This window comes from Haliotis rufescens, unplaced genomic scaffold, assembly GCF_023055435.1.
Source record: "Haliotis rufescens isolate VD_foot unplaced genomic scaffold, xgHalRufe1.0.p SCAF_8, whole genome shotgun sequence".
Taxonomy (NCBI): domain Eukaryota; kingdom Metazoa; phylum Mollusca; class Gastropoda; order Lepetellida; family Haliotidae; genus Haliotis; species Haliotis rufescens.
In genome coordinates this window covers 47,966,741-47,989,799 of record NW_025964372.1, presented here as the reverse complement: position 1 = coordinate 47,989,799, position 23,059 = coordinate 47,966,741, and the positions used below count along the sequence as shown (strand labels likewise).

General features: G+C 40.8%; 1 protein-coding gene across 5 annotated transcripts in view; it reads right to left on the bottom strand.

Annotated features, from left to right (window-relative positions):
* LOC124152753 (ornithine decarboxylase-like) overlaps window positions 1–18,792 on the bottom strand; it is a 29,668-nt gene extending 10,876 nt beyond the window's left edge. The window contains exons 1-5 of one of the 5 annotated variants that reach the window (XM_048389542.1): window positions 18,651–18,786; window positions 5,415–5,586; window positions 3,604–3,703; window positions 3,033–3,135; window positions 1,907–1,983 (exon numbers count right to left, since the gene is read on the bottom strand). In XM_048389542.1, the coding sequence (XP_048245499.1) occupies window positions 1,907–1,983; window positions 3,033–3,135; window positions 3,604–3,684 (261 nt within the window). In that variant the 5' untranslated portion in view covers window positions 3,685–3,703; window positions 5,415–5,586; window positions 18,651–18,786. Of the gene's footprint in view, window positions 1–1,906; window positions 1,984–3,032; window positions 3,136–3,603; window positions 3,704–5,414; window positions 5,587–11,810; window positions 11,919–18,650 lie in introns of those variants that run through there. The other 4 variants (XM_046525794.2, XM_046525797.2, XM_046525795.2 and 1 more) reach the window with 4 other exon arrangements.
* Window positions 18,793–23,059: the final 4,267 nt, after the last annotated feature.

The window sequence follows — 23,059 nt, the reverse complement described above, 5'->3', positions numbered from 1 at the left end:
CATGGGTACAATATGTGAAGCCCATTTCTGGTGTCCCCCGCCGTGATATTGCTGGAATATTGCTAAAAGCGGCGTAAAACCATACTCACTCACGCACTAACAGAAGCACCACCATCACAAGCCATCTGTTTCATCCCACCCGCCTACGTTGAACTCATTAAGCAATAAGCACCACACCTATGTAAACCTATCCTGTCTAATTGGCTTCATGTCTCATTGAGATCCACCTCATGTGTTCTCTGTCCATGTTGTTACCCACTGTATGCAATTGTTGCTTTTGTTAATGCTCTTCTGTTAATCCTCCACCTACAATATATACTGAACAACAAAAGTTCCTGTGACATTGAATAAGATTCAATGCAAAGTTATGTTTTTTAACCAAATCTGAAGCAATTTCGCTTTGCAACAGATAAAAGACTCCTGTTAGTGTTCAAGTGGTTTAATTTGCCATACTGACTTCAGAAAATGCGTGATTCATAAAAACATGAACATGCCAAAATGTCAATTTACTTATATATAGCGTGTGCGTCCAAATCTGGTTGCGATGTAAGCAACACATCTTCTTCTCATGGAATGGACCAGGCGTCACACAAAATTCTGTGGGTTATCTCTCCATATCTGCTGGAGCATGTTTCGAAGTTCCTTGAGTGTCTGTGGAACACGTAGTTGACGTCGAAGGCGCCGATCCATCTGATCCCACATGTGCTCGATGGGTGAGAGATCACGGGAGCGAGCCGGCCAGTGGATGACATTCACGTTGTTTTGTTGAAGAGAATCCTGAACAAGTCGAGCAACAAAAACGGCAAAACGGTAGAGCAAAAAACGCCAAAACGGTAGAACAACAGGGCCGACGATCTCGTCGCGGTAGCGCTGTCCATTGAGATTTCCCTCTACCGCTATTAAACGGGCTCTCTGTCTTGCTATAATCCCACCCCATACCATAACGCGGCCGCCTCAGAACCGATCTTCTTCCATGACACAATGATTGACGTAACGTTCACCTCGACGTCGGTACACTCGAATCCGTTCATCGCTGTGGCTAAGGTGAAAACAAGACACGTCATTGAAAAGCACTTGTCCCCACTGCATGGCCATCCAGCGTAGACGCTGTCTGCACCATTGTAGACGGGTCTTCTGGCGACAATCCCTGCACATCTGAGGCGACGACGTACGGTTTGTGAAGATATTCGTCGAAGGCCAGGGATGCTTCTTGCAGTCACTGTTGCTGGCTGGAATCAATTTCGAATCCAGTTGGCCTGCCACTCCGAGGATGGTCTCTGACTGCATTCGTCTGTTGCCAACGTTGCCATAAACACCAAATGATGTTTCTGTGGACGTTAAATTGTCTTGCAACATCACGTTGACTCGATCTGCATCAAGCATACCAATGGCTCGCAGACGCTCATTTTCGGACAGGCGTGTCAATTCGTAATGTTGAATAATTGCGTCAGTTTGTTGTTTTTCTGAGTGGTTGTTGTCAGCACAATGCTAAACAATGCATATGGAATCCCGTTAACGCACATGTTTTTATACCCATTCTTGGGTAGTGAAATGCATGGGGCTTGCATAAAAGTAAACTTTTGCATTGAATGCATGCTTTTCTGTAGCAGTTGCGTTTTTGTGACTTGATTCCATACATGTACTACAATATTGAAAACCAAACTTTACTTGTTTGAAAAATACACAAAACATTGGTGTCACAGGAACTTTCGTTGTTGAGTATATATTCTCTACCATGTTCATCATTTAGTCTTGCTTGACAATGGTATAAGGATCTATACTGAAACGTCGCCTTTACAGTAATTAAAGAAGTTGTTATCCATAAATTGTGTCTACTTTGTCATCCGTCAACTTCTAGGTAATTCCTATCAAACAATACTGACTGTTAAGAGACAATTTTCCCTACCCTGCTGGCACAGTCGAAGAAGACACCGAGATCAGCTAAGAGAGAGAGGATCTTGGGGTCGTTGTTGCTCTTGATAGCTGAAATCGAGACACATATGGACCATTCTGAATATATCAATGACACACAATATCTGTAGGCGTTTATATTTGCATATCTGTCCCTCTCTGAGAGAGAGTGAGTGAGTTGGGTTTAACGCCGCTTTTAACAGTATTTCATAACAGTATGACTTCGCGTTCAGGATAATTTCACTTGTACATGCACGTGTGTGTGTGTGTGGCTGCTAGTGTCAATCCTGATAATGCTTGCACACTGACATACCAGGTAACTGTAATGGGTTATGTTTCTGTTATTTTAAGATCTTAACTTACAGCAAGATAACCGTTTCCGTAATCGTCAAAAAATATCTATCTGATCGACTAGTGAAACTACATCTTAGCATACCCATGCCTATTAACATCACTAAAACACATCACTGAAAGTCAGGTTCGTCTAGGTGTACCGTGTCGTCAGTTGTTCATCCATCGCTGACTTTTTCAACATACCTCTGAAACCACAAGGTCCATGAGGCTGACACTTGGCTGATTACAGCTTTAACGTCTCTAAAATGCGAACACAAACCTCCGATCCGATGTAAACATTGCCCGCACAGGGTCCATTAAATATATGTTTTGTTTCAATCAATGACAAAACGAATGTCCGATGTAATTCCTTATTTTGATTTGTACCCTTATGTTCCCGTGTCTTTTTTCTAGGTGAACACTTGACTTGCCTTTGCATGTGTTTGTGAAGGTGCCACCGGTGGGGCTGGATACGCTCACCTTTTCACGAACACCTGGCACCATCACCACTTGATAATGATTAATAGACACATAATTGTGAGTGAGTATGGCTTTACGCTGCTTTTAGCAATATTCCAGCAATACCACGGCGGGGAACACCAGAAATGGGCTTCACATAATGCAACCATGTCGGGAATCGAACCCTGGTATTCGGCGTGGCGAGCGAACGCTTCAACCAATAGGCTACCCGACCGCCCTGAATAATTATGACATAGTTAGAATAGAACAGTAGACTCCATGAAGGAGTTTTGTTGCTTTTGTTTATTAACAGTTTACTTTCTACGTACCGAAATACGGCTCCACTCTTGGAAGATACTTGCGCCACTGTTTCAACTGTTTAATGACGTCATCCATATCAATGGTAATAAAGGCATCTTCATAATATTCATCCTTGAAAAGAACAAATCGCATAATATTGAACGGTTTTTGCAGGTCGTACATGTTACTCTTACAAAGTCGATTAAGTTTACAATGAGTGAGTTAGTTGGGTTAAATTTAACACCGCTTTTAACAGTATTCCAGTTATATCACGGCGTGTCAGCTTAATGTGGGAGGAAAGCCCGAAGTGATGCAGGTCTCAGACGTTTACTTCTTCGGTGAAACCCCCGAGCACGGGTATGCTGACAAACCTAGAAACATAATCGGGGCTAACCGGGATTCGAACCCACAACCATAGGATTCTGGCGTGCCCAAGGGACGCAACTCTGCACAGCGAATCGCGGCGCCTTAGACGACTGGGCCACCCGTGCGCCCAGTTTGCAATGAAAGTAGATCTGGTCGATTTTCCATTTGGAATTCGGTATCCTTCCATTGCATCTTGACAAGAAGTAGCCCTTTCTAACAAAATGTAGAGAATACCTTTTCCCTTTCTTGTGTAATAACTCTGTTGATTTTGTCTTTGATGTCTTCACCATCTTCGTAAAGTACCATGCTGCCCATACTTGTAACGTCTGCCTTCCTGAAGGTAAGCAAAACAGTTCTCATTGTGTGTGTTTTCCGTCACAAGCTAGAGTTTGTGTACTGAGATTTGGGCTAAGGCCTCCTTTTGTTGGTTTGGTTTGGTTGTTTTGTTGTTTTACGCCGCACTCAGCAATATTCCAGCTATATGACGGCGGTCTGGACCAGACAATCCACTGATTGATATCATGACCATCGATCCACGCAATTGGGAACGATGACATGATTCAACCCAATCCGCGAGCCTGACCACCCGTTCCTCTTACAAGCATAGTTGCCTTTTACGGCAAGTATGGGTTGCTGAAGACCTATGCTACCCCGGATCTTCACGGGTCCCTCCTTTTGTAATAGTAGTCATATCACTGCATGTCGGATTTATGTGAGCGCTTAGCCCTGGTTGTAAACGTTACCACCTTTGTGAAATCCAAGATCACCCGTGTAGTGTTAATTGGGGTGATTGTCGGATCCTGGTACGACTAAAAGACTTCGTCACTTATGCCCCACAAGCCCACAACATATACACTGTATTTGGCACACAATGTTTTGAGATAATATTGTGATGTAAACATAATTAAATATGTTTATTCAATGAATCTGGATCGGTAAACAAGCCAAACGGCTTATGTTAATACCTCTCCAGTAAAAGTTATTTTCATGAAGGCGTATTATTGAAGAAATACTATTGTGTGTTGCTTCCTCCTATATCCGAGTGAGTGTGAGTGAGTTTGGTTTTACGCCGCTTTTAGCAATATTCCAGCAATATCACGGCGGGGGACACCGGAAATGGGCTTCCTATATCCCAACTGAAAGTACAGATTTATATATGCAGCTATATTAAGCATGTGTAATCGTCTTTGTTTCACTCATGTTATATGTTAGAGATGCGTAGTCGGTTACATACACTGATAATACCAAGCTTTACATGGTCCTGTCCAGACAAAATGTGTATTTCTTCATAGATACAACATATTTACACGTTTTATATCAACCGATTAGAAATTATTTGTTAACAATTTTTTTCTATTCGCTAATACGTGTGACGCACACATTAGCATTTCCTCCATTTGGACATGCATGTATCTGCTTTGCTGAAGAAAACGGCATTTGATATATCATTTTCTTCATCCATATAACAGGCATGATAGCATCTGTACCGCCACCCTGACATTTACAGCGAAATGTAATAACATATTTTTCCCGAAATTTGAATAACATTACTGCGGGCGGCGTGATGCAAAACACATTACCTCGAAGTGGAATGGCAAATAGCCTAGACACATAACTCTCTTGAAATGAATCACAGCATTCACAAGAAATATATTATTGTGGTGAGGTGAAATGGGGTTTAACGTCGCGTCCAAGATTATTGCACTCATATATAGCGACGTGCATGCACTTGTGTGTTTGTGTGTGTGGCTGCTTGTACTAGTCCGGACTGATGCCGATTTATAGTGCTAGCTCACTGAGATACCATGCCGCAGTTTAACATGAATACCCTACTCAGACACAGTACACTGACTCCGAGCCGACCAGCCCCTTAATGCCGAGCACCAGACAGGGTAACAACAAGTACCACCTTTTAACGTCTTTTGGTATCATGCGGTCGGGGATCGATCCCCGGACCTTCCGCTCTCCGGGAGGACGCTCTACCACTAGACTAGGGAGGCGTAGAAATATATTAATATGAACATTGCAACAGTCAAAATACTTACAAAGCCTATCACATTGTGGGCGGTATGGCATCCTTGTGGTTAAAGCGTCCAGTCTTCACGCCGATGACCCGGGTTCGAATTCCAATTTGGTACAATGTGAGAAGCCTATTTCTGGTGTCCCCCGCCGTGAAATTGCTGGAATAATGCTACGAGCGGCGGACAACCATTCTCGCTTATCACACGTCACAGGTGTGGTAGGGAAAATAATTCCGAATAAATGAGTATACATTATTAACACCAACAATATCAGAGTCAAGTAACTGCCACAAAACAGAACAGATGAGGGGGATTCGGGATTCAAACAGCTGTTCACATGATTCACATTAGACGCCGCACTCAGCAATATTCCAGCTTATGAAGGCGGTCTGTAAATAATCGAGTCTGGACCAGACAATCCACTGATTGACATCATGAGCATCGATCTCATGTCATTGGGATACGATGACATATCAACCAAGTAAATGAGTCTGGCCACCCGATCCCGTTAGTCGTCTCTTTCAAGCATAGTCGCCTTTTACGACAAGCATGTGTTGCTTGACCTATTCTAAGCCGGATTTTCACAGGTCCCACATCTATTGTTATAAATTCACTCGAGCGTGTTGACTGGTAAGACAATAGGTGATCAAGAGGGGCATTTCATATATAACACAACTTGTATCTCAAAACACACTGTACTGAATGAAAACTTAAAAATATATATCAATGAGTCAGTGAACATATTAATCATCTAGTACGATTTGGGATATAAAACAAATTACAGACAAGAAACAGTATTCCCCTGTGGCAAAGCGCAGATTGATTTACAGAAAATCCCAAAATCTAAGAGGTGTCGTCACTTGGCTTTGACGAATACAAGTTCAGGTTTGTACGCTTTATGTCAGTTTTGGAAGTTGATTACCGAGCGTGTGATTCGGCACTTTCACTTGGACATGTAAATACTTTCTACTGATGTTATGATTTTCCCCCTCGTAGTGGGTGAGTGAGTGAGTATGGTTTTACGTCGCTTTTAGCAATATTCAAGCAATATCACGACGGGGGACACCAGAAATGGGCTTCACACATTTTACCCATGTCGGGAATCGAACCCGGGTCTTCGGCGTGACGAGCGAACGCTTTAACCACTAGGCTACCCGACCGCGGATTGACTTAAAATATATTGGACAATTGATATTCGCAAAAAATATTGCAATGATTTTTTCCCTTACCTTGCCTTTTTCATAGATATAATTGAGTATGATGGACTTCATAACGAAATAAACCTACCACCGCTTCATTGACCAGTTGCATGAACGTATGATTACATCTCCCCGATCTTTCATAGTCAATTGTTTATGTAATACAGGGCCTAGATTTTCGAAACGATCGTAGCCCTAAAATTATCGCAATGTAATCGTAAGGAAATCGTACGCTATCGTAGCCTATTTTCGAAATTATCGTAGCCCTAAGCTATCTGAAGTTTGTCGTAAATCTAAGATAGCCCCATAGATCTACCGTTCGTAAGTTCATCCAAGATGGCGGCATACTTTGCCATAGATATTTTGTCAAACAATAAGTCTGCTTTACGCTCAAACATTGACATTTCATTTGGTAAAACTGTGTGATTCAAATTGACACTTCGAAAACACGAAGGACGCATCAAAAATAAGTCAGAAATGTTCTTAATCGCAAGAGCGATCCACATAACTATGGAGTCGATAGCTGACAATACATTTCTATCCGAGTCCATGCTGAAGAAGTGTGAAACAACATACCTTTTTGATAATTTAGGAAGGATTTAATGTCAGCAGGCTATAGTAATGACCGTGACCTTATTGAAAACTCAGGGGCAGCTAATCTTATTTCATGCTCTAACTGAGAGTGGTTTCCCTTTGTATTCGCCAGGCTAAACCTTGCCCAACGTTACAGTTTTCATAAAGCGCAGAGTTCCGTTGTTATATTTTCTGGATCGCATTTGGGACAATGCTTTAGTGTATATTTTCGTATTTTATAAAATTATATCAATCTACATGTGTGATGAAGTGCAAAACAATCATTAGGTTTTACATCTGAAATGGTGTGGGACGAGCGGTTTTAACAGTTGAATAGTAACTATAGAGTATATTTATTGATTTAACAAGGAAATCCATGTGATCAAATATTTGTGTAGTATATTCGATTAAACAATATATTCTTTTAAAAACAACACGTAGGACATCTATGTTATTGAAAGACAAATATTGGATAACATTGGATAGAATTATCATTAAACCGCCCGCATGTTATCAGAAATGAGCGGGCCACTGTAACTTGATAATGCCCTCATATTGCTTACGACGGGCCATTATCACGCCCGTTGTTAGGTGACGTCACGTTCAATAGTGACGTCATCTGGTTTGTTCTATGTTCTATAGTAACATTCGTCTTGATTGCAGTAAATGTTTCAAAACCGATATTGTTGCTTCATTTTATTTGATAACAAATTCCATCCATTTTAGCTATAATCGGGCAGTTAATGGAAGACCTCGGGCTTCTGCAAATGATAATACCCTGAAAAATAGCGTTACCGTTATATTGAACAACTGCAACAGGTGATTAACGGCATAGATATATTCCATTACATATAGCATTTTTTAATAATTTTGACAGCAAAAGTTACGCCCAGATTTTCGTATGGTATTTTCAAGAATGGCGATTTGTAAAATCAAATTAAAAATAGGTTCGCATTGGGTTTAAAATGTCATAAAAGCAGGAAAGTTTGAACTCTTATTAGCTCTTCTTAATCAAAAAGGATAGAAATGGAATACATTATATGTATGTTCATGTCAACATGTGGCATGTTCCATGAGACAACATAACTTGACAATTCCAAATTGTCTCCCTTTGAACGAAAATTAGTATATCACTTTCAAATTTTGAAAATAATTATGGATCTAGACAGATACAAAAATATAATTACATCATCTAAATAACATTAGCTTTATATTGTATTTGAGTCCTTTGTTTATTCGTGAAACATATGAGATGTATAAATAGCAAGACAAACTTAACAAGCTTACATTGTCATTGTAACTGGCTCGATCGTGGGTGCGCTGCTTCCTGAACAAGTTTTGTTTTGAGTGTTTCCAGGTATAACACATAAACACACAAAAACATGCAGTATTGTCAAACTGACCCAGTATACATCACGTATCATCAGACTTTAACACGCATCTTAAATCCTGAACGCCTGCTGTTCTATCAAAGGTCTAGTCATTGTCATTTAGAATAACGTCCCTTACTTTCGTCCTTGACTTGTCGCTATGTGTTTATTTGAAGTTCTGCGCGCTCGCGGGAGGACCATTAGCAGGGAAAATAGTGAAGTATCTTTCGGCACATTATTTCAATTCTAATAGCGATTAACCTTTTTGAGAGGCATTTGTGGTAACACAACACTTATTGACTTAACATTTATTGGGTTTGAAAAAGCCTTTGCATTGAAAACGAAGGCTATTTGTGTTCGGGTTGTCGTGGCATCTTTATATCATAAGAACAAAACGTCTACATGTAGGGCATATGTAGGATTGTACGGAATGTCACTCAAATAGTTGCTCGTTAGACAGTGTGACCTAACAATTAATGTGATCATGAATTCCGTGTCACTTTTCCATGTTGTTATTGCTAGCGGCTTGGAAATCCCCGTGACGTCATTGGGAAATACCCCGCTTTTTCAATCTCTAACACAAATGAGTTCTCTGTCAGAGTTAGATAGTTTCAAAAATCTATCTTATCTTAACCTTAAGATATCTTATCTTTGAACGTAAGTTGTTAAGATTTATCTTAGCTACGATCGTTTCGAAAATCTAGACCCAGTTTCAATACGTAAATTATTTAAGTGTTGTACAAACATAAGATATGACTGTTTTGGAAACATTCAACTTGATAACAATTTATGTTTGTCTGTTTCCGTACGGTGGATCTGTTTCTTTATGCATATGAATCGGAATTTATGCTCGGATTGGCACAATGATTACGAAAACAGGGTTATTTGGCCCAAAAGTTTAACTTAAGCTTCAGGTATATCGATGATCTGATATCATTCAATAACCATCAAATAGCCACTGATTTACCCACCTGAACTGGAAATGAATGAGACCATGAGACCGCCTCATCTGTTTCATATTTAGATCTATGCATAAAGTTGGTTGGTTGGTTTGTTGTCTAACGCCGCACTCAGCAATATTCCAGCTATATGACGGCGGTCTGTAAATAATCGAGTCTGGACCAGACAATCCAGTGACTAATGTAATGAGCATCGATCCACGCAATTGGGATCGATGACATGCATCAACCAAGTCAGCGAGCCTGACCACCCGATCCCGTTAGTCGCCTTTTACGACAAGCAGTCACCTTTTACGGCAAGCTTGGGTTGCTGAAGACCTTTTCTACCCCGGAATCTTCACGGGTCCTATGCATAAAGATTCAGATTGACAAAACACTCTCCACGAGACTGTATGAAAAGAGGGATGACTTCAACTTTCCAGTGGTCAACTTTCCCTTTATGTCGAGCAATATTCCAGCAGCTCCAGCCTTGGGTGTTTACATTTCACAACTTTAGAGATACAATCAAGCATGCTCTTTCTACAAAGGTTTCAAAGAGTGTCATACGACTCCTGCTCAGAAGTTGGTTGGTCGAGGTTACAACATTCAATGCCTCGGTAAAACTTTAAAAAATGATTTATGGTAGACACGTAGAGGACATTTTGATATCTGACGAATCATCTAGCTCATGATAAAGTCGTAATCGACCAATCGACACTGCTTTCTGCAGAGATTTCTATTGGATATGGAAAGAGTTTTGACGCTTTATTTATAATCAAACCTTAAAAAAATGCGAGTTACATTTCCTCCCATATATATATATATATATATATATATATATAGAGAGAGAGAGAGAGAGAGAGAGGGAGAGAGAGAGAGAGGTTATCACGCGAGTGTGTTTGGGGATGGTAAATCTCCTGCATTAGGAATAAACATTGTATTTAGCGAGCCTTGGCGAGCTAAATACATAGTGTTTATTCCTAATAACCTCTTTATCATATAATGTCATTCTTTAATTCTGTGCTTCAAAATCACTTTCCCTCTTTCACAAACATTACCTAAACATTAGGAGTTTTCCTTGAATGCGCGCATTAATATTTATTACGTCACAGGGTAAGTGATGTGTCAGTCGGACAGTGACAGTAGCCAATATAGTTCCAACTGAAATCTGTTTCTTATACAGTGGCGAAGCAACATATACGCAAAACAACTATTGTTTTTATTTGCCTTTCGCGGCAATCCATCGGTCTGTCCGCTAGAGTAACTGTCCTTTGTCAAAGGGAAGCTACTCTAACCCTAGTCTATGAGACGTCACGGCCACGGTCAGACGTTGTTGACCGTCGGTCTGTCATAACGTTAAGAAGTGTAGTCAGATGTACACACAGCGACAAAACGAAACAAGGTAACAATTCAAACATATTTGGTTCCAAATCCAACTATTTTAATTTGTGGAGAAGGTTTCAAACCGCAGAGGTCTACAAGCACAGATATGGATACTGATCCCACTTGGCTAGGCCTCGTGCCCTCGCAAAATTGTTTCGAAATTTATGTCTCCAAAGTTGCCAAAACTTATAAAATGCCTGAGCTACGTCATAGTTAGACACTGATTTTCAGTATATTAGACTGTTCTTTTGATAATGATAGCAATTATCCCTGTAGTTTATCCAGATTCCCGATGGTTAATTTTGACTCGATCGCCAAATGACGAGGGCGACGCCATGTTTGTTTATAAAAAGTGAAAGTAGTCCCTACTTGACCTTTGATATTTGCATCTCTATCCGCATATGACCCCAACGGATATCGTTTTTATCCGTTGGCTTTATCCTGCCGAGAAACCTACCCATTATATGATAAATATATATATCCCCTTAGATTCGCAATACGCTCTGCCGTCTTTGGTTGTAATTAAAAACAGCTGTCATCTCGGTAACAACATATGCTTGAATTAAAGACAGCCACGTAACCCGGATCTTAAGGTATGTGGATAACGTGCATTCACTGTCATGGAAAGAAAATTGCAATGTTTTCCTTACAACTGTTGACATACATACATACAGGCACTTTAGAAAACAGCAATCTGTAACTATAAAATAAATAACTCCCCGATCTTCGATAGTCCATTGATTGTAAGTTTAACAGCTTTAATTCAGTTACAGTGCGTTAGTGGATTAAAATTCACATAAACATACGAACACCGCTTATGAAACATTGTTTTTTTCAAACTCTACATCAAACATAGGATAATAATATAAAAAAAGGCGGTACCCGCGAGAACACACGGTGTATATCAACCAGCAATATGGAAATATACCAACATGATGACAGATTAACAGCACTTACATTCTGCAGTCTTTGGTAATCATCTTAAACAGCTGTCAACTCAATACACATGTGCGTGTAATACTCGCTTGAATTGAAGGCAGTCACGTGACCTCTGTCTCAAGGTGTGCGGGAAAGGCGTGCATTCACGTGCAAGGGAAGATGATAGCATGGTTGTGGAGTTATTTACATTCAGGCATGTCAGGAAACAGTCACCCTGCTATTTTAAAATTGACTTCCCGATCTTTGATAGTCAGTTGATAGTGTCTGAGTTGAACATCTTCAATGCAGGTACAATGCATAAATGGTATAAATAATGTATTAGCATACGATCACACGGCTTTAGAAACATTGGCTTTACCAAACCATATATGAAAAAAAGGGGAATAACAAAACAAGTAATGTGTGTCTCAAACCTTTGAAAACACAAGGGACATATCAACCGTCACATTGTGAGTGAGAGAGCCACCAGTGCCCCAAAACACTACACTTCTTCTTTCCCTGTATGTCAATATTGTCATAAGACTATATTGGCACATATAGGAATTCAAAATAGAGATATTTACTTGCTAATATGTGTGACACACAAATGAAAGTGAGTTAGTTGGGTTTAACGCCGCTTTTAACATTATTCCAGTTATATCGCGGCGTGTCAGCTTAATGTGGGAGGAAAGCCCCAGGTGATGCAGGTCTCAGACGTTTACCACTTCGGTGAAACCCACGAGCACGGGTATGGTGCTGACAAACCTAGAAACATAATCGGGGCGAACCGGGATTCGAACCCACAATCAAACGTTTCTGGCGTGCCCAAGGGACGCAAATCTGTACAGCGAATCGCGGCGCCTTAGACGACTGGGCCACCCGTGCCCCCTAATGTTACTTGACGCCTTGTCAGGGGGAATAACTAAAACTGTTGATGAAGGTCAGCCCGACATAGGATGACAGCTGGTGTCCTCTTTTTCTGTTTGTGTTTTCTGCCGATGACAACATCACGCAAAAAACATGTTGGATTGGATAGCACACGTAAATCAGCCTAAACCAGGTGCTTAGCAGCTTAGCAACACCATGCTAGTGATTCATAAACACATGATTATGATGAATACATCGACAACAGCTTCTTTTATTCTTTGTTTACACGTTTCAGAGCAGCTTCCTGCTCCTTCATCAGGTGAACATAGAGATGCTTCAGTTCTGGCACTAAAACACGGACTGACATGAGTGAGTGAGTTGGATTTAACGCCGCTTTTAACATTATTCCAGTTACATCACGGCGTGTCAGCTTAATGTGGGAGGAAAGCCCGAAGTGATGCAGGTCTTAGACGTTTACCACTTCGGTGAAACCCACGAGCACGTGTATGGTGCTGACAAACCTAGAAACATAATCGGGGCGAACCGGGATTCGAACCCACAATCATAGGTTTCCGGCGTGCCCAAGGGACGCAAGTCTGCACAGCGAATCGCGGCGCCTTAGACGACTGGGCCACCCGTGCCCCCCGGACTGACATGAAATGGCTTAACATAGTTAAGGAAACTGTCACAAACACCTCATCCGTCACATGCTGCCTATTATTTTCTCAGTAAAATGTCATTAAGCAGGGTCAAGTTATTGGCAATAATTAATTTAAGTAACACATTATACATTGCAGAGTACTTTTGCTTCTGCCTATTTTTGTCGGTGTATGAGATTTCTTATGATAAGAAAATGTTTTTGTCGCTTTTAATATTTAATATCACAATAACAGATATACATATACAATCATGGGCTTCTGGCGTGCTCAAGGGATGCAACTCTGCACAGCGAATCGCGGCGCCTTAGTCAGCTTGCAAATATGGTTACATAAACCTACATAATGAAAGAGTCCCAGCATTCACACTCTGTAGTCTTTGGTTGTGATATTATTACAGCTCTCACCTCGGTACACAACATATGCGTGTCCGGTGCACTTGAATTGACGGTAGCCACAAGATGCATTCACGTGCATGGGAAGATAATATCATGGATGTAGAGTTGTTAAAATCCAGACATGGTAGAACAACAGTGGCCCCGTTACCTGAAAATGACTTCCCGATCATTTTAAATTATAACTTTGTCCAAGACGCTCTTGGTTCCCGAGGGTCCTTTGTTTCCATAACAATGTCTGTTCAGATTACACGAACACGGGTCCAAAGTCCGTCGCGTTTCCGTATCTCCCTTGCTTGCCTTCCGAGAATCGCACGTGTCTTTTTTAACATGGGAGGAAGGTCGGACTGCACACTTTCCCCCGTTCCTCTAAGAAAAGATCTTGCTTCGAAAACAGCTTCTTATGTGTCAGGTACGTATAATCACGTTGCTGTGGTACAGCGGATGGGCGATGGATTATTTGCGTATTATTGTTTTGTTCGTTTCTTTCTTGTGCAATCCCGCATACAACAATATTCCCGCTATATGTCACAGCGGTTTGAAAATAATCGAATATGAGCACACAACCCAGTGATTGATATCATGAGCATCGATCTACGCAACTGGGATGCGATGACATGTATCACCCAAGTCAGCGAGCCTGACAATCCGATCCCTTTAGTCGCCTTTTACGGCAAACATGAGTTCCTGAGGACCTGTTCTGTCTCACAATGCTAAATTTTGAATTTTGAATTTTGTTTTTGTGTTTCCTTCCTGCATACCATAGAATAGTAAGTAAGCTTTTCTATCGCTGGATTTCAGCTCGTTGTCATGTGTAGGTACTACGTTGGTTGTTGGTTGGTTTGTTGTTTAACGCCGCAATATTCCAGCTATATAACGGCGGTCTGTAAATGATCGAGTCTAGACCAGACAATCCAGTGATGTATATCATGAGCATCGATCCACGCAATTGGGATCGATGACATGCATCAACCAAGTCAGCGAGCCTTGCCACCCGATCCCGTTAGTCGCCTTTTACGACAAGCATAGTCACCTTTTACGGCAAGCATGGGTTGCTGAATACCTATTCTACCCCGGAATCTTCACGGGTCAGGTACTATGTATATATTCATTCAACGTCAACGACTGTTTTGTCTCCAACTTGAGCTTTGCCAGATCGTTATTGAAGTTATAAGTGAAATGGTGAAATGGGGTTTAACGTCGCGTTCAAGATTATTGCAAGATCAAAGTGACCTGCATGCACGTGAGTGTGTGTGGCTGCTTGTATTGGTCCGGACAAATGCCGAGTGCTTTCCCATGTCGCAGTGTAACACGAAAAACCCAATCAGACACAGTATACTGACTCCTAGCCTACCAGTGCTTGTTTTGGTCCCTTTATGCCGAGCGCAAGAACCAGGCAGGGTAACAACAAGTACCACCTTTAACGTATTTTTTAATGACGCGGCCGGGGATCAAACCCCAGACCTCCCATCTCAGGGCAGACGTTCTTCCACATGACCACGGAGGCTGAAGTGCTATGTAAACATTAATGGGAAAAAACTTGGCACAAAGACACTTAAAGTTAATAACAGATGAATTTTTGCCTTGATATGCAACAAGAACGATTCTTGTTTATTTTCCTGCAATTCTAAAATGTGCATCATCATTTAATGGTTCATTATATAACATGTATGGTTTGAGGCGAGATCAAAGTCGCCGCCCAACATTGATTCGACAACAGGCAGTATTGTCCTTTTCGTGTGAACAACCACTCAAATTCCCAGCCCTGTCATTGAGAGTCATCTAATGTGTACACACATTGTTTCCCTTTCACTGAAGGGTTCGATGGGGTGTCAGAACCGACGGATTTTGAACATGTCCATCACAGGCCACATCAATCCTCAATGTATGGAAACATTTTACAGATCCAGATTAAGCGACAAAAACCTGTTCATATCCAACAGGAATCTCTGCATAAGTGAGTGAGTGAGTGAGTTGGGTTTAACGCCGCTTTTAACAGTATTCCAGTCATATCGCGGCGTGTCAGCTTAATGTGGGAGGAAAGCCCCAAGTGGTGCAGGTTTTTAGACGTTTACCACTTCGGTGAAACCCACGAGCACGGGTATGGTGCTGACAAACCGAGAAACATAATTGGGGCGAACCGGGATTCGAACCCACAACCATAGGTTTCTGGCGTGCCCAAGGGACGCAACTCTGCACAGCGAATCGCGGCGCCTTAGACGACTGGGCCACCCGTGCCCCCTAATCTCTGCATAAAGCAGTGTCGATTGTACGATTCCGACTTTATCATGATCATGACTTGTGTTTATCAAGTAGTGATGATACCAGGTGTTCGCGAAAAGATGAGTGTTTCCTGCCCCAACAACGGAATCTGTCACAAACACATGCAATTCAAGTTAATTGTTCACATGAAAAACATGTGGAACATGTCAAAATAGGGAATTGCATCGGAGATCATTTTTATCACTGATGCGTAACATTTGGAAATGTTCTCCATATGCCTTACTAGCTGAGTTTTCTGACGAAGTCAAGTTGATTGTGATGAAACACTTCAAAAGTCTTCTACTCCTACGAGTATCGTGAAGCAATACACTGTATGACGTCGCACCAACGTTTCAGAAAAGGACGTACGAACACATTGAATGATGTCCAAAGCACAACGTTTGCACAACGTAAATTTGCATGGTTTTCAATACATTGTAATGTAATACTAACGTTGTCTAAGAGAGAAGCAATTAACAGGTCCCATTTTAATTCTGGAAACCCAAAAGTCCAGAAACTCTACGGTCTTTTCCTAGTCTCGGTCAAAGGTATTTACAAAAAAAAGGATGCTGTTTTCATATTTACAACATCTCGCCCATGGGCCTGCCCATATATATATTTTCCTTTACTCAAAACTCATGTTTTTGTTTCGCAAATATTTAACTTGTATTCCATCAAGTATCATACACAAAATTTAACTCATTTTAACTTAATTCAACGATTTTATGGCGATATTGAAATAGTTACGTTCAGGACATTATAATATTTAGAGATGGAATACCTTATGCTGAACATATGGGAAAGTAATGTATTACTCATTTTGATGAAACACTTCCATTCCTATGACTATCATGAAGAAAACTGTATAACGTTACACTAACGTAGTTAAACAACATTGTCAGATATCCGATACACAACGTTTTCACAACTTAAATGTGCAACGTTTAATGACACTGTGAAAAAAACGTTGTCAGATATCCAATACACACCTTTTGCATATCGTTTTCACAACGTATTTGTGCAACGTTGTATGACGTTGTGGAAAAAACGTCAGATATCCGTTACACAATGTTTTCACATCGTAAATGTGCAACGTTGTTTTGACGTGGAAAAAACGTTACACAGTAACGTAATTATAACGTTGTGGAAATGTTATATATCGATGTTACCAATTCACAACATTACCAAACGTTGTGAAAACGTAGTATGTTAGCTGGGGTGTGACTTGATTATACTGTACTATAGGGCTGAATGCAACAATTATCCAACCAACACCGAACCAAACTTCAACCGTGATACCTGATGTTTATTCAACGTTGAACTTTCAAATCTAACCAAACGTCAATGTCATTTAAACATTGAAGCACGACCTTGATTCAACATTATTTCAACAACAATGAGTTAAACGTGTAACACAATATGCCATCTTATGACAATCCGACCTGACGTCCCACTCCGCTTCCCAGAAGCCATAGCCTTTCCAATAGAAAATAAGACACAGGCTGTCTTTTCAAGACACAGGCGGTCATGTCAGTTACTTCAAATTTGATTGTTGTTTGGTGTCCCTAGGTTTCATCCACAGTCACAAATCGTTACATCTCGAAAAGTGTATTTTATCACAAAGTGAATAATATAGTTTATCCACACCAGTGAGTGAGTGAGTGATTATAGTTTTACGCCCCTTTTAGCAATATTCCAGCAATATCACGGCGGGGGACACCAGAAATGGGCTTCACACATTGTACCCATGTCGGGAATCGAACCCGGGTCTTCGGCGTGACGAGCGAACGCTTTAACCACTAGGCTACCCGACCACCCCTCCACCCCAGTCGCCATAGCATACGAATCGTACTAAATGTCGTCATATGTATGTGAAAGACTTGCTTTAACACAGAAAAAAGCCTTCAGAACAAAACAATTTTGTCCGGACTATTGAATACATCCAGAGGAGCGGTCGGGTAGCCTAGTGGTTAAAGCGTTCGCTCGTCACGCCGAAGACCCGGGTTCGATTCCCGACATGGGTACAATGTGTGAAGCCCATTTCTGGTATCCCCCGCCGTGATATTGCTGGGATATTGCTAAAAGCGGCGTAAAACCATACTCAGTCAGTCAGAATACATCCAGCATGAAGAGTATTTTTAAATACATCCAGAATAAAGAGATTTTATGGGATGCTAAACATGCACTGAACATTAGTTGCTTGAGAGTATTCCTGAAGGTCATATTGGCCTACAAAAGATTGTGATTGTGATTCCTTTCTAGCCTTGTTGCAGTCATGTACATCTACTAAGCGTGATGGAGGTTGTAGTATTAATACACTGCAGCTGGTGATCATTTTAGATTTACCGCCTAACTAGAATAGCAAGATCAGTATTGAAAATATACAGAGATTAACGACCTTGCAGTCCAAACAATCCAGATTAGCATCTCAGGGAAAAAAATTAAGTATCCCAAATCAGGAACAATGAAAGTAAAACAGCAGGTCGTATGACAAATGTGGCAAACTTGAGTAGATACTTGCCTACTGTGTTGCAAAAGTTGCGAAATAGTGGCACAAACGTGTCGCTTTGTTGGCTTAAAAGTGGCGCGATCTTGTTACATTTTATCTTGACAATGGCACGAAAGTTAATGCCGCAAAAGAGGCACGATAATACCTTTAGAAGCGGAAGAACTGCGCGAAACAAGCTGAAGGTACTTACGAAATGTACTGTAAATGACAATAGATTCGTGTGACCACACGCCTACTTTCTGCTCCTTCAGTAGGTGCATATGCATATACTCACAGCCGTTTATGAGGGATGTCTCGACAAGGCTTGCATCAGTACACGGACACGGGGCCTTGATCAGTGTATATCATCATATCACTTATATAGTTGTCCAGGGCAGCAACAGCCAGTGGCATCAACGTGTGAACCCGTGCATGAAATTGTGCAACGGTTGTATAAACCTGCCCGGGCTTTTTGCCCAGTGGCCTGGGGAAGAAAACCTGAATTGTGGGAGGGGCTTTGTGTGACAGATGGGAGGAGCCCCGGCCGGGATGTTAGCAAAACAAACACAAATGTTGAACTCGTACTTGTCCTTAATTTTTACTTAGTCTGTATATCTTTGAACTTGTCTATACCAAAACGCCAGTGCATTTCTGTTGATCTATGGAAACACATGTGTGTATTTCTGTATGTCTGTGAACACTTGTCTTTGTACACGTGTGTCTATATTTTATGTCTTTTGAACACACATCGGTGTGTGTACCTCTGTGGATCTATAAACACATATCTGTGAACACACATCAGTGTACATGTGTGTGTATCTCTGTAGATTTATGAACACACGTCTCTGTAGAGGTGTATAAATTTCGGTACGTATATCATGACACATCTGTACATGTTTGTTTATTAATTTTATTTATGCCAGTGAAAACACACATCTATCCACATGCGTGTTTAAGGCTGCAAGTGCATGAACACACATGAACACATATCAGACAGACAGACAGACAGTTTATTCAGTAAGAAGGCCATAGGCCCATAATACAGACAATGGTTGATTGCATGAACTACGCATGCCAAGGAAGTAGTCGATTTAAGTTTCTCTTAGCCGTTGGACTTTATATAGATATAAACGTGTTATATACAACATCAAAGTTTTCTGATGAAATAATTTCAGTAAAAGATGTTACAGTTTGAAACTTGATATACTGTTTAAGATACATATTTCTTAGGGCTGAATAACGCTCACATACAAGTAAAACATGAAATTCATCTTCAATAAAAGATATACCATTTTCTATACAATATTTACATAATCGTTCAGTGTATGGGACATTTGTGTATCTCCCCAAGTCAATTGCAAATTTAAACTTGCTACATCTGAAACGAGTCATATCAGTGTACATTTAATTCTTTCATTGACAAGAAAGGATAAGTTGAAACAGTGAAATCCCATATCTGTTCACGTGCGTGTGTACAGCTTCAAGTGCATGAACACACACATGAACACTTATCAGTGTACAGTTGGTGTATTTATCTATGTCCATGATCAGTTACCTGTATACACGTGAGTAGATGTCAGTATGCCTGTCAGCTACGAAAGCCTAATGATAACATTTTTGTAGCATTCGTGAAGATCCGGGGTGGAATAGGTCTTCCGCAACCCATGCTTGCCGTAAATGGCGACTGTGGTTGTCGTAAGAGGCGACAAACGGGATCGGGTGGTCAGGTTCACCGACTTGGTTGATGCATGTCATCGTTACTGTCAGTTACTGGATTGTCTGGTCTAGAGCGATTATTTACAGTCCGCCGTCATATAGCTGGAATATTGCCGAGTGCGGCGTTAAGCAACAAACAAACAGACATTAATTGAATTTGTTTTTAATCGTTATTTTAATTATTTTCTTTCATCTATGTCAGTGTCATATATATATAGATGTACATACTGTGTGTATCAAAAAGTTTTTATATTTATATACCCATGGACGAGTGTCTGCACATCTTCATATATTACCAAGGCTGGATGATTGTGCACGTCTGATTGACAACATTGAATTATTTCATTGACGAGAAAGGGTTAGTTGTTAGAATATGTTTGTCTGTAATTACATTGCAAGTTAGAAATTGGACACCCTTCCGCTTTTATATTAAGGCTATGGTGCACAATTCAGGCGAGTAGCAGAATGAAAACACTTGTTACCTTTACATGAATGGATATCAATACTCCCCAGTTATAATTCCTTTGTCGTCATGGGACATCGATTGTTGAATTTCCATGATAGTGTCACTAGACAATTGACAATCTACAGATAAATGCATGCCTAAAGCTGTTCCAGGTGTGCATTTGTATTGTGTATGCTGCCATGTTGTTATTTATCAGACATATTACATGTTTCAAAGCACTCTAATCGTCCCTTTGTTTACAGACAAGGGAAGTAGTAATCTACTATGCGCTCAGGTACACATACTTATTCGCAGTTGTTACGTATAACTGGATTGGGTGCATGTAGTACATATCTGTCACACACTTCGTTGACACAACGAGTTACACATGGTCTCCCTGCATGGATGCTGCAGGTGCTGATGACACTTCTACACATCGGGGGGCGGTCGGGTAGCCTAGTGGTTAAAGCGTTCGCTTGTCACGCCGAAGACCCGGGTTCGATTCCGACATGGGTACAATGTGTGAAGCCTATTTCTGGTGTCCCCCGCCGTGATATTGCTGGAATATTGCTAAAAGCGGCGTAAAACCATACTCACTCACTCTACACATCGGGGAGAAGGGGGCCCAGTCGACTCAGGCGCCGCAATTTGCTGTTCAGAGATGTGTTTAACGTGATGAGTTACGTAGGCATGCCTGATCCTGGGTTCGAATCCTAGTTTCAGCACCATACCTGTGCGCATGACTTTCACCAAAGTAGTAAACATCTAAGAAATGCATGACTTCAAATTTTAAAAATATCTGGTTTGGATGCTGTAGCTGATACAATATCTAATATCAATACAAAACCCCACCACCCCACCCCACTCACTGGAATATCAAGTGATCGATCCCAAATCGCACTTACTTACTTATACTGAAATATCTATAAACTTAAATGTTTGTATAAGATAGACACAATTTTATGGATTACAACTTCTTTAATACTATGAAAGGCGACGTTTCCTTAAACCGTTGTCAAGCAAGGATCTATACCGAAACGTCGCTTTTCACAGTATTAAAGAAGTTGTTATCCTTAAAATTGTGTCTAGCTTGGCATCCGTCAACTTCTAAGTAATGCCTATCAAACTATTTAATCTTTGTATAGGTGAAAAGTTACTAATGACTGTATTATTCAGTTGATTAAAAATAAAATTGCCAATTTGTATTTGACTGATAACTATTGAAACAATCTTTTCCTTCAACCACAATATATTATTTAGAAATATCCATCATTTCTTTTGATTGTTGGTTTGTTTGTTGTTTAACGCCGCTCTCAGCAATATTCCAGCTATATGTCGGCGGTCTGTAAATAATCGCGTCTGGACCAGACAATCCAGTGATTCACATCACAAACATCGATCCACGCAATTTTGGATCGAGGGCATGCATCAACCAAGTCAGCGAGCCTGACCACCCGATCTCGTTAGTCGCCTCTTACGACAAGCATAGTCGCCTTTTACGGCAAGCATGGCTTGCTGAAGATCTAGTCTACAACGGATCTTCGCGGGTCCCATCATTTCTAAAACTACTCAGTTCACCACATGTATATTATTCAAACAAGAGTCATCAGAAGATGACAAATCAGTGATATTCAGAGATGTGGTCCTGACAGACACAACACTATGAACAAAGTCAAAGTTAACCTTGTCGCCGTGCAAAAAGGAAAACAAACAAAACTTCTATAAAAATATCAAGACCAAAGGCATCAGTTGACAACCTGGTCTTTGTGTGTGCAAAATTTCATGAAACAATGATTATTAGTTTGAGAGTATGGTCCGGACAAACACACGAATATGAACAAAGTTGTTGCCATGGAAACGGAAAGAATAAAACTTCTAAAACATCCTAAATAGATGGTGTTTGTGTGTACAAAGTTTCATGAAAGAAGACATGTCAGAGATATGGTACAGACGGACGGACGGATATCTTCGCTTTCCATATTCATAACGTATCTCTACCAAAAGCAGAGTCGAATGTAGAATTCCGACTACATCATGATAATGTGTTTATAAATCATTATCAAATAGTTATGACACCAAGTGTTCGCCAAAAGGTGAGCGTATCCTGTTCCACCAGTGACAACCGTCACAAACACGCGCAAAGGCAAATCAATAGTTCACCTGAAAAACACACGGTTACATATCGTTAAGTCCAAATACATCACTTTTGTCAATGATGCGTCAAATTTGGAGAGGTATTCTACATGTCTACCACAAAACATTTGTAGAGCATGCCCGATTGAACCTCAAAGATTGTTTAATTTTTTTGGTTTGGTTTGTTGTTTAACGCCGCACTCAGCAATATTCCAGCTATATGACGGCGGTCTGTAAAATAATCGAGTCTGGACCAGACAATCCAGTGATTGACATCATGAGCATCGATCCACGCAATTGGGATCGATGACATGTCTCAACCAAGT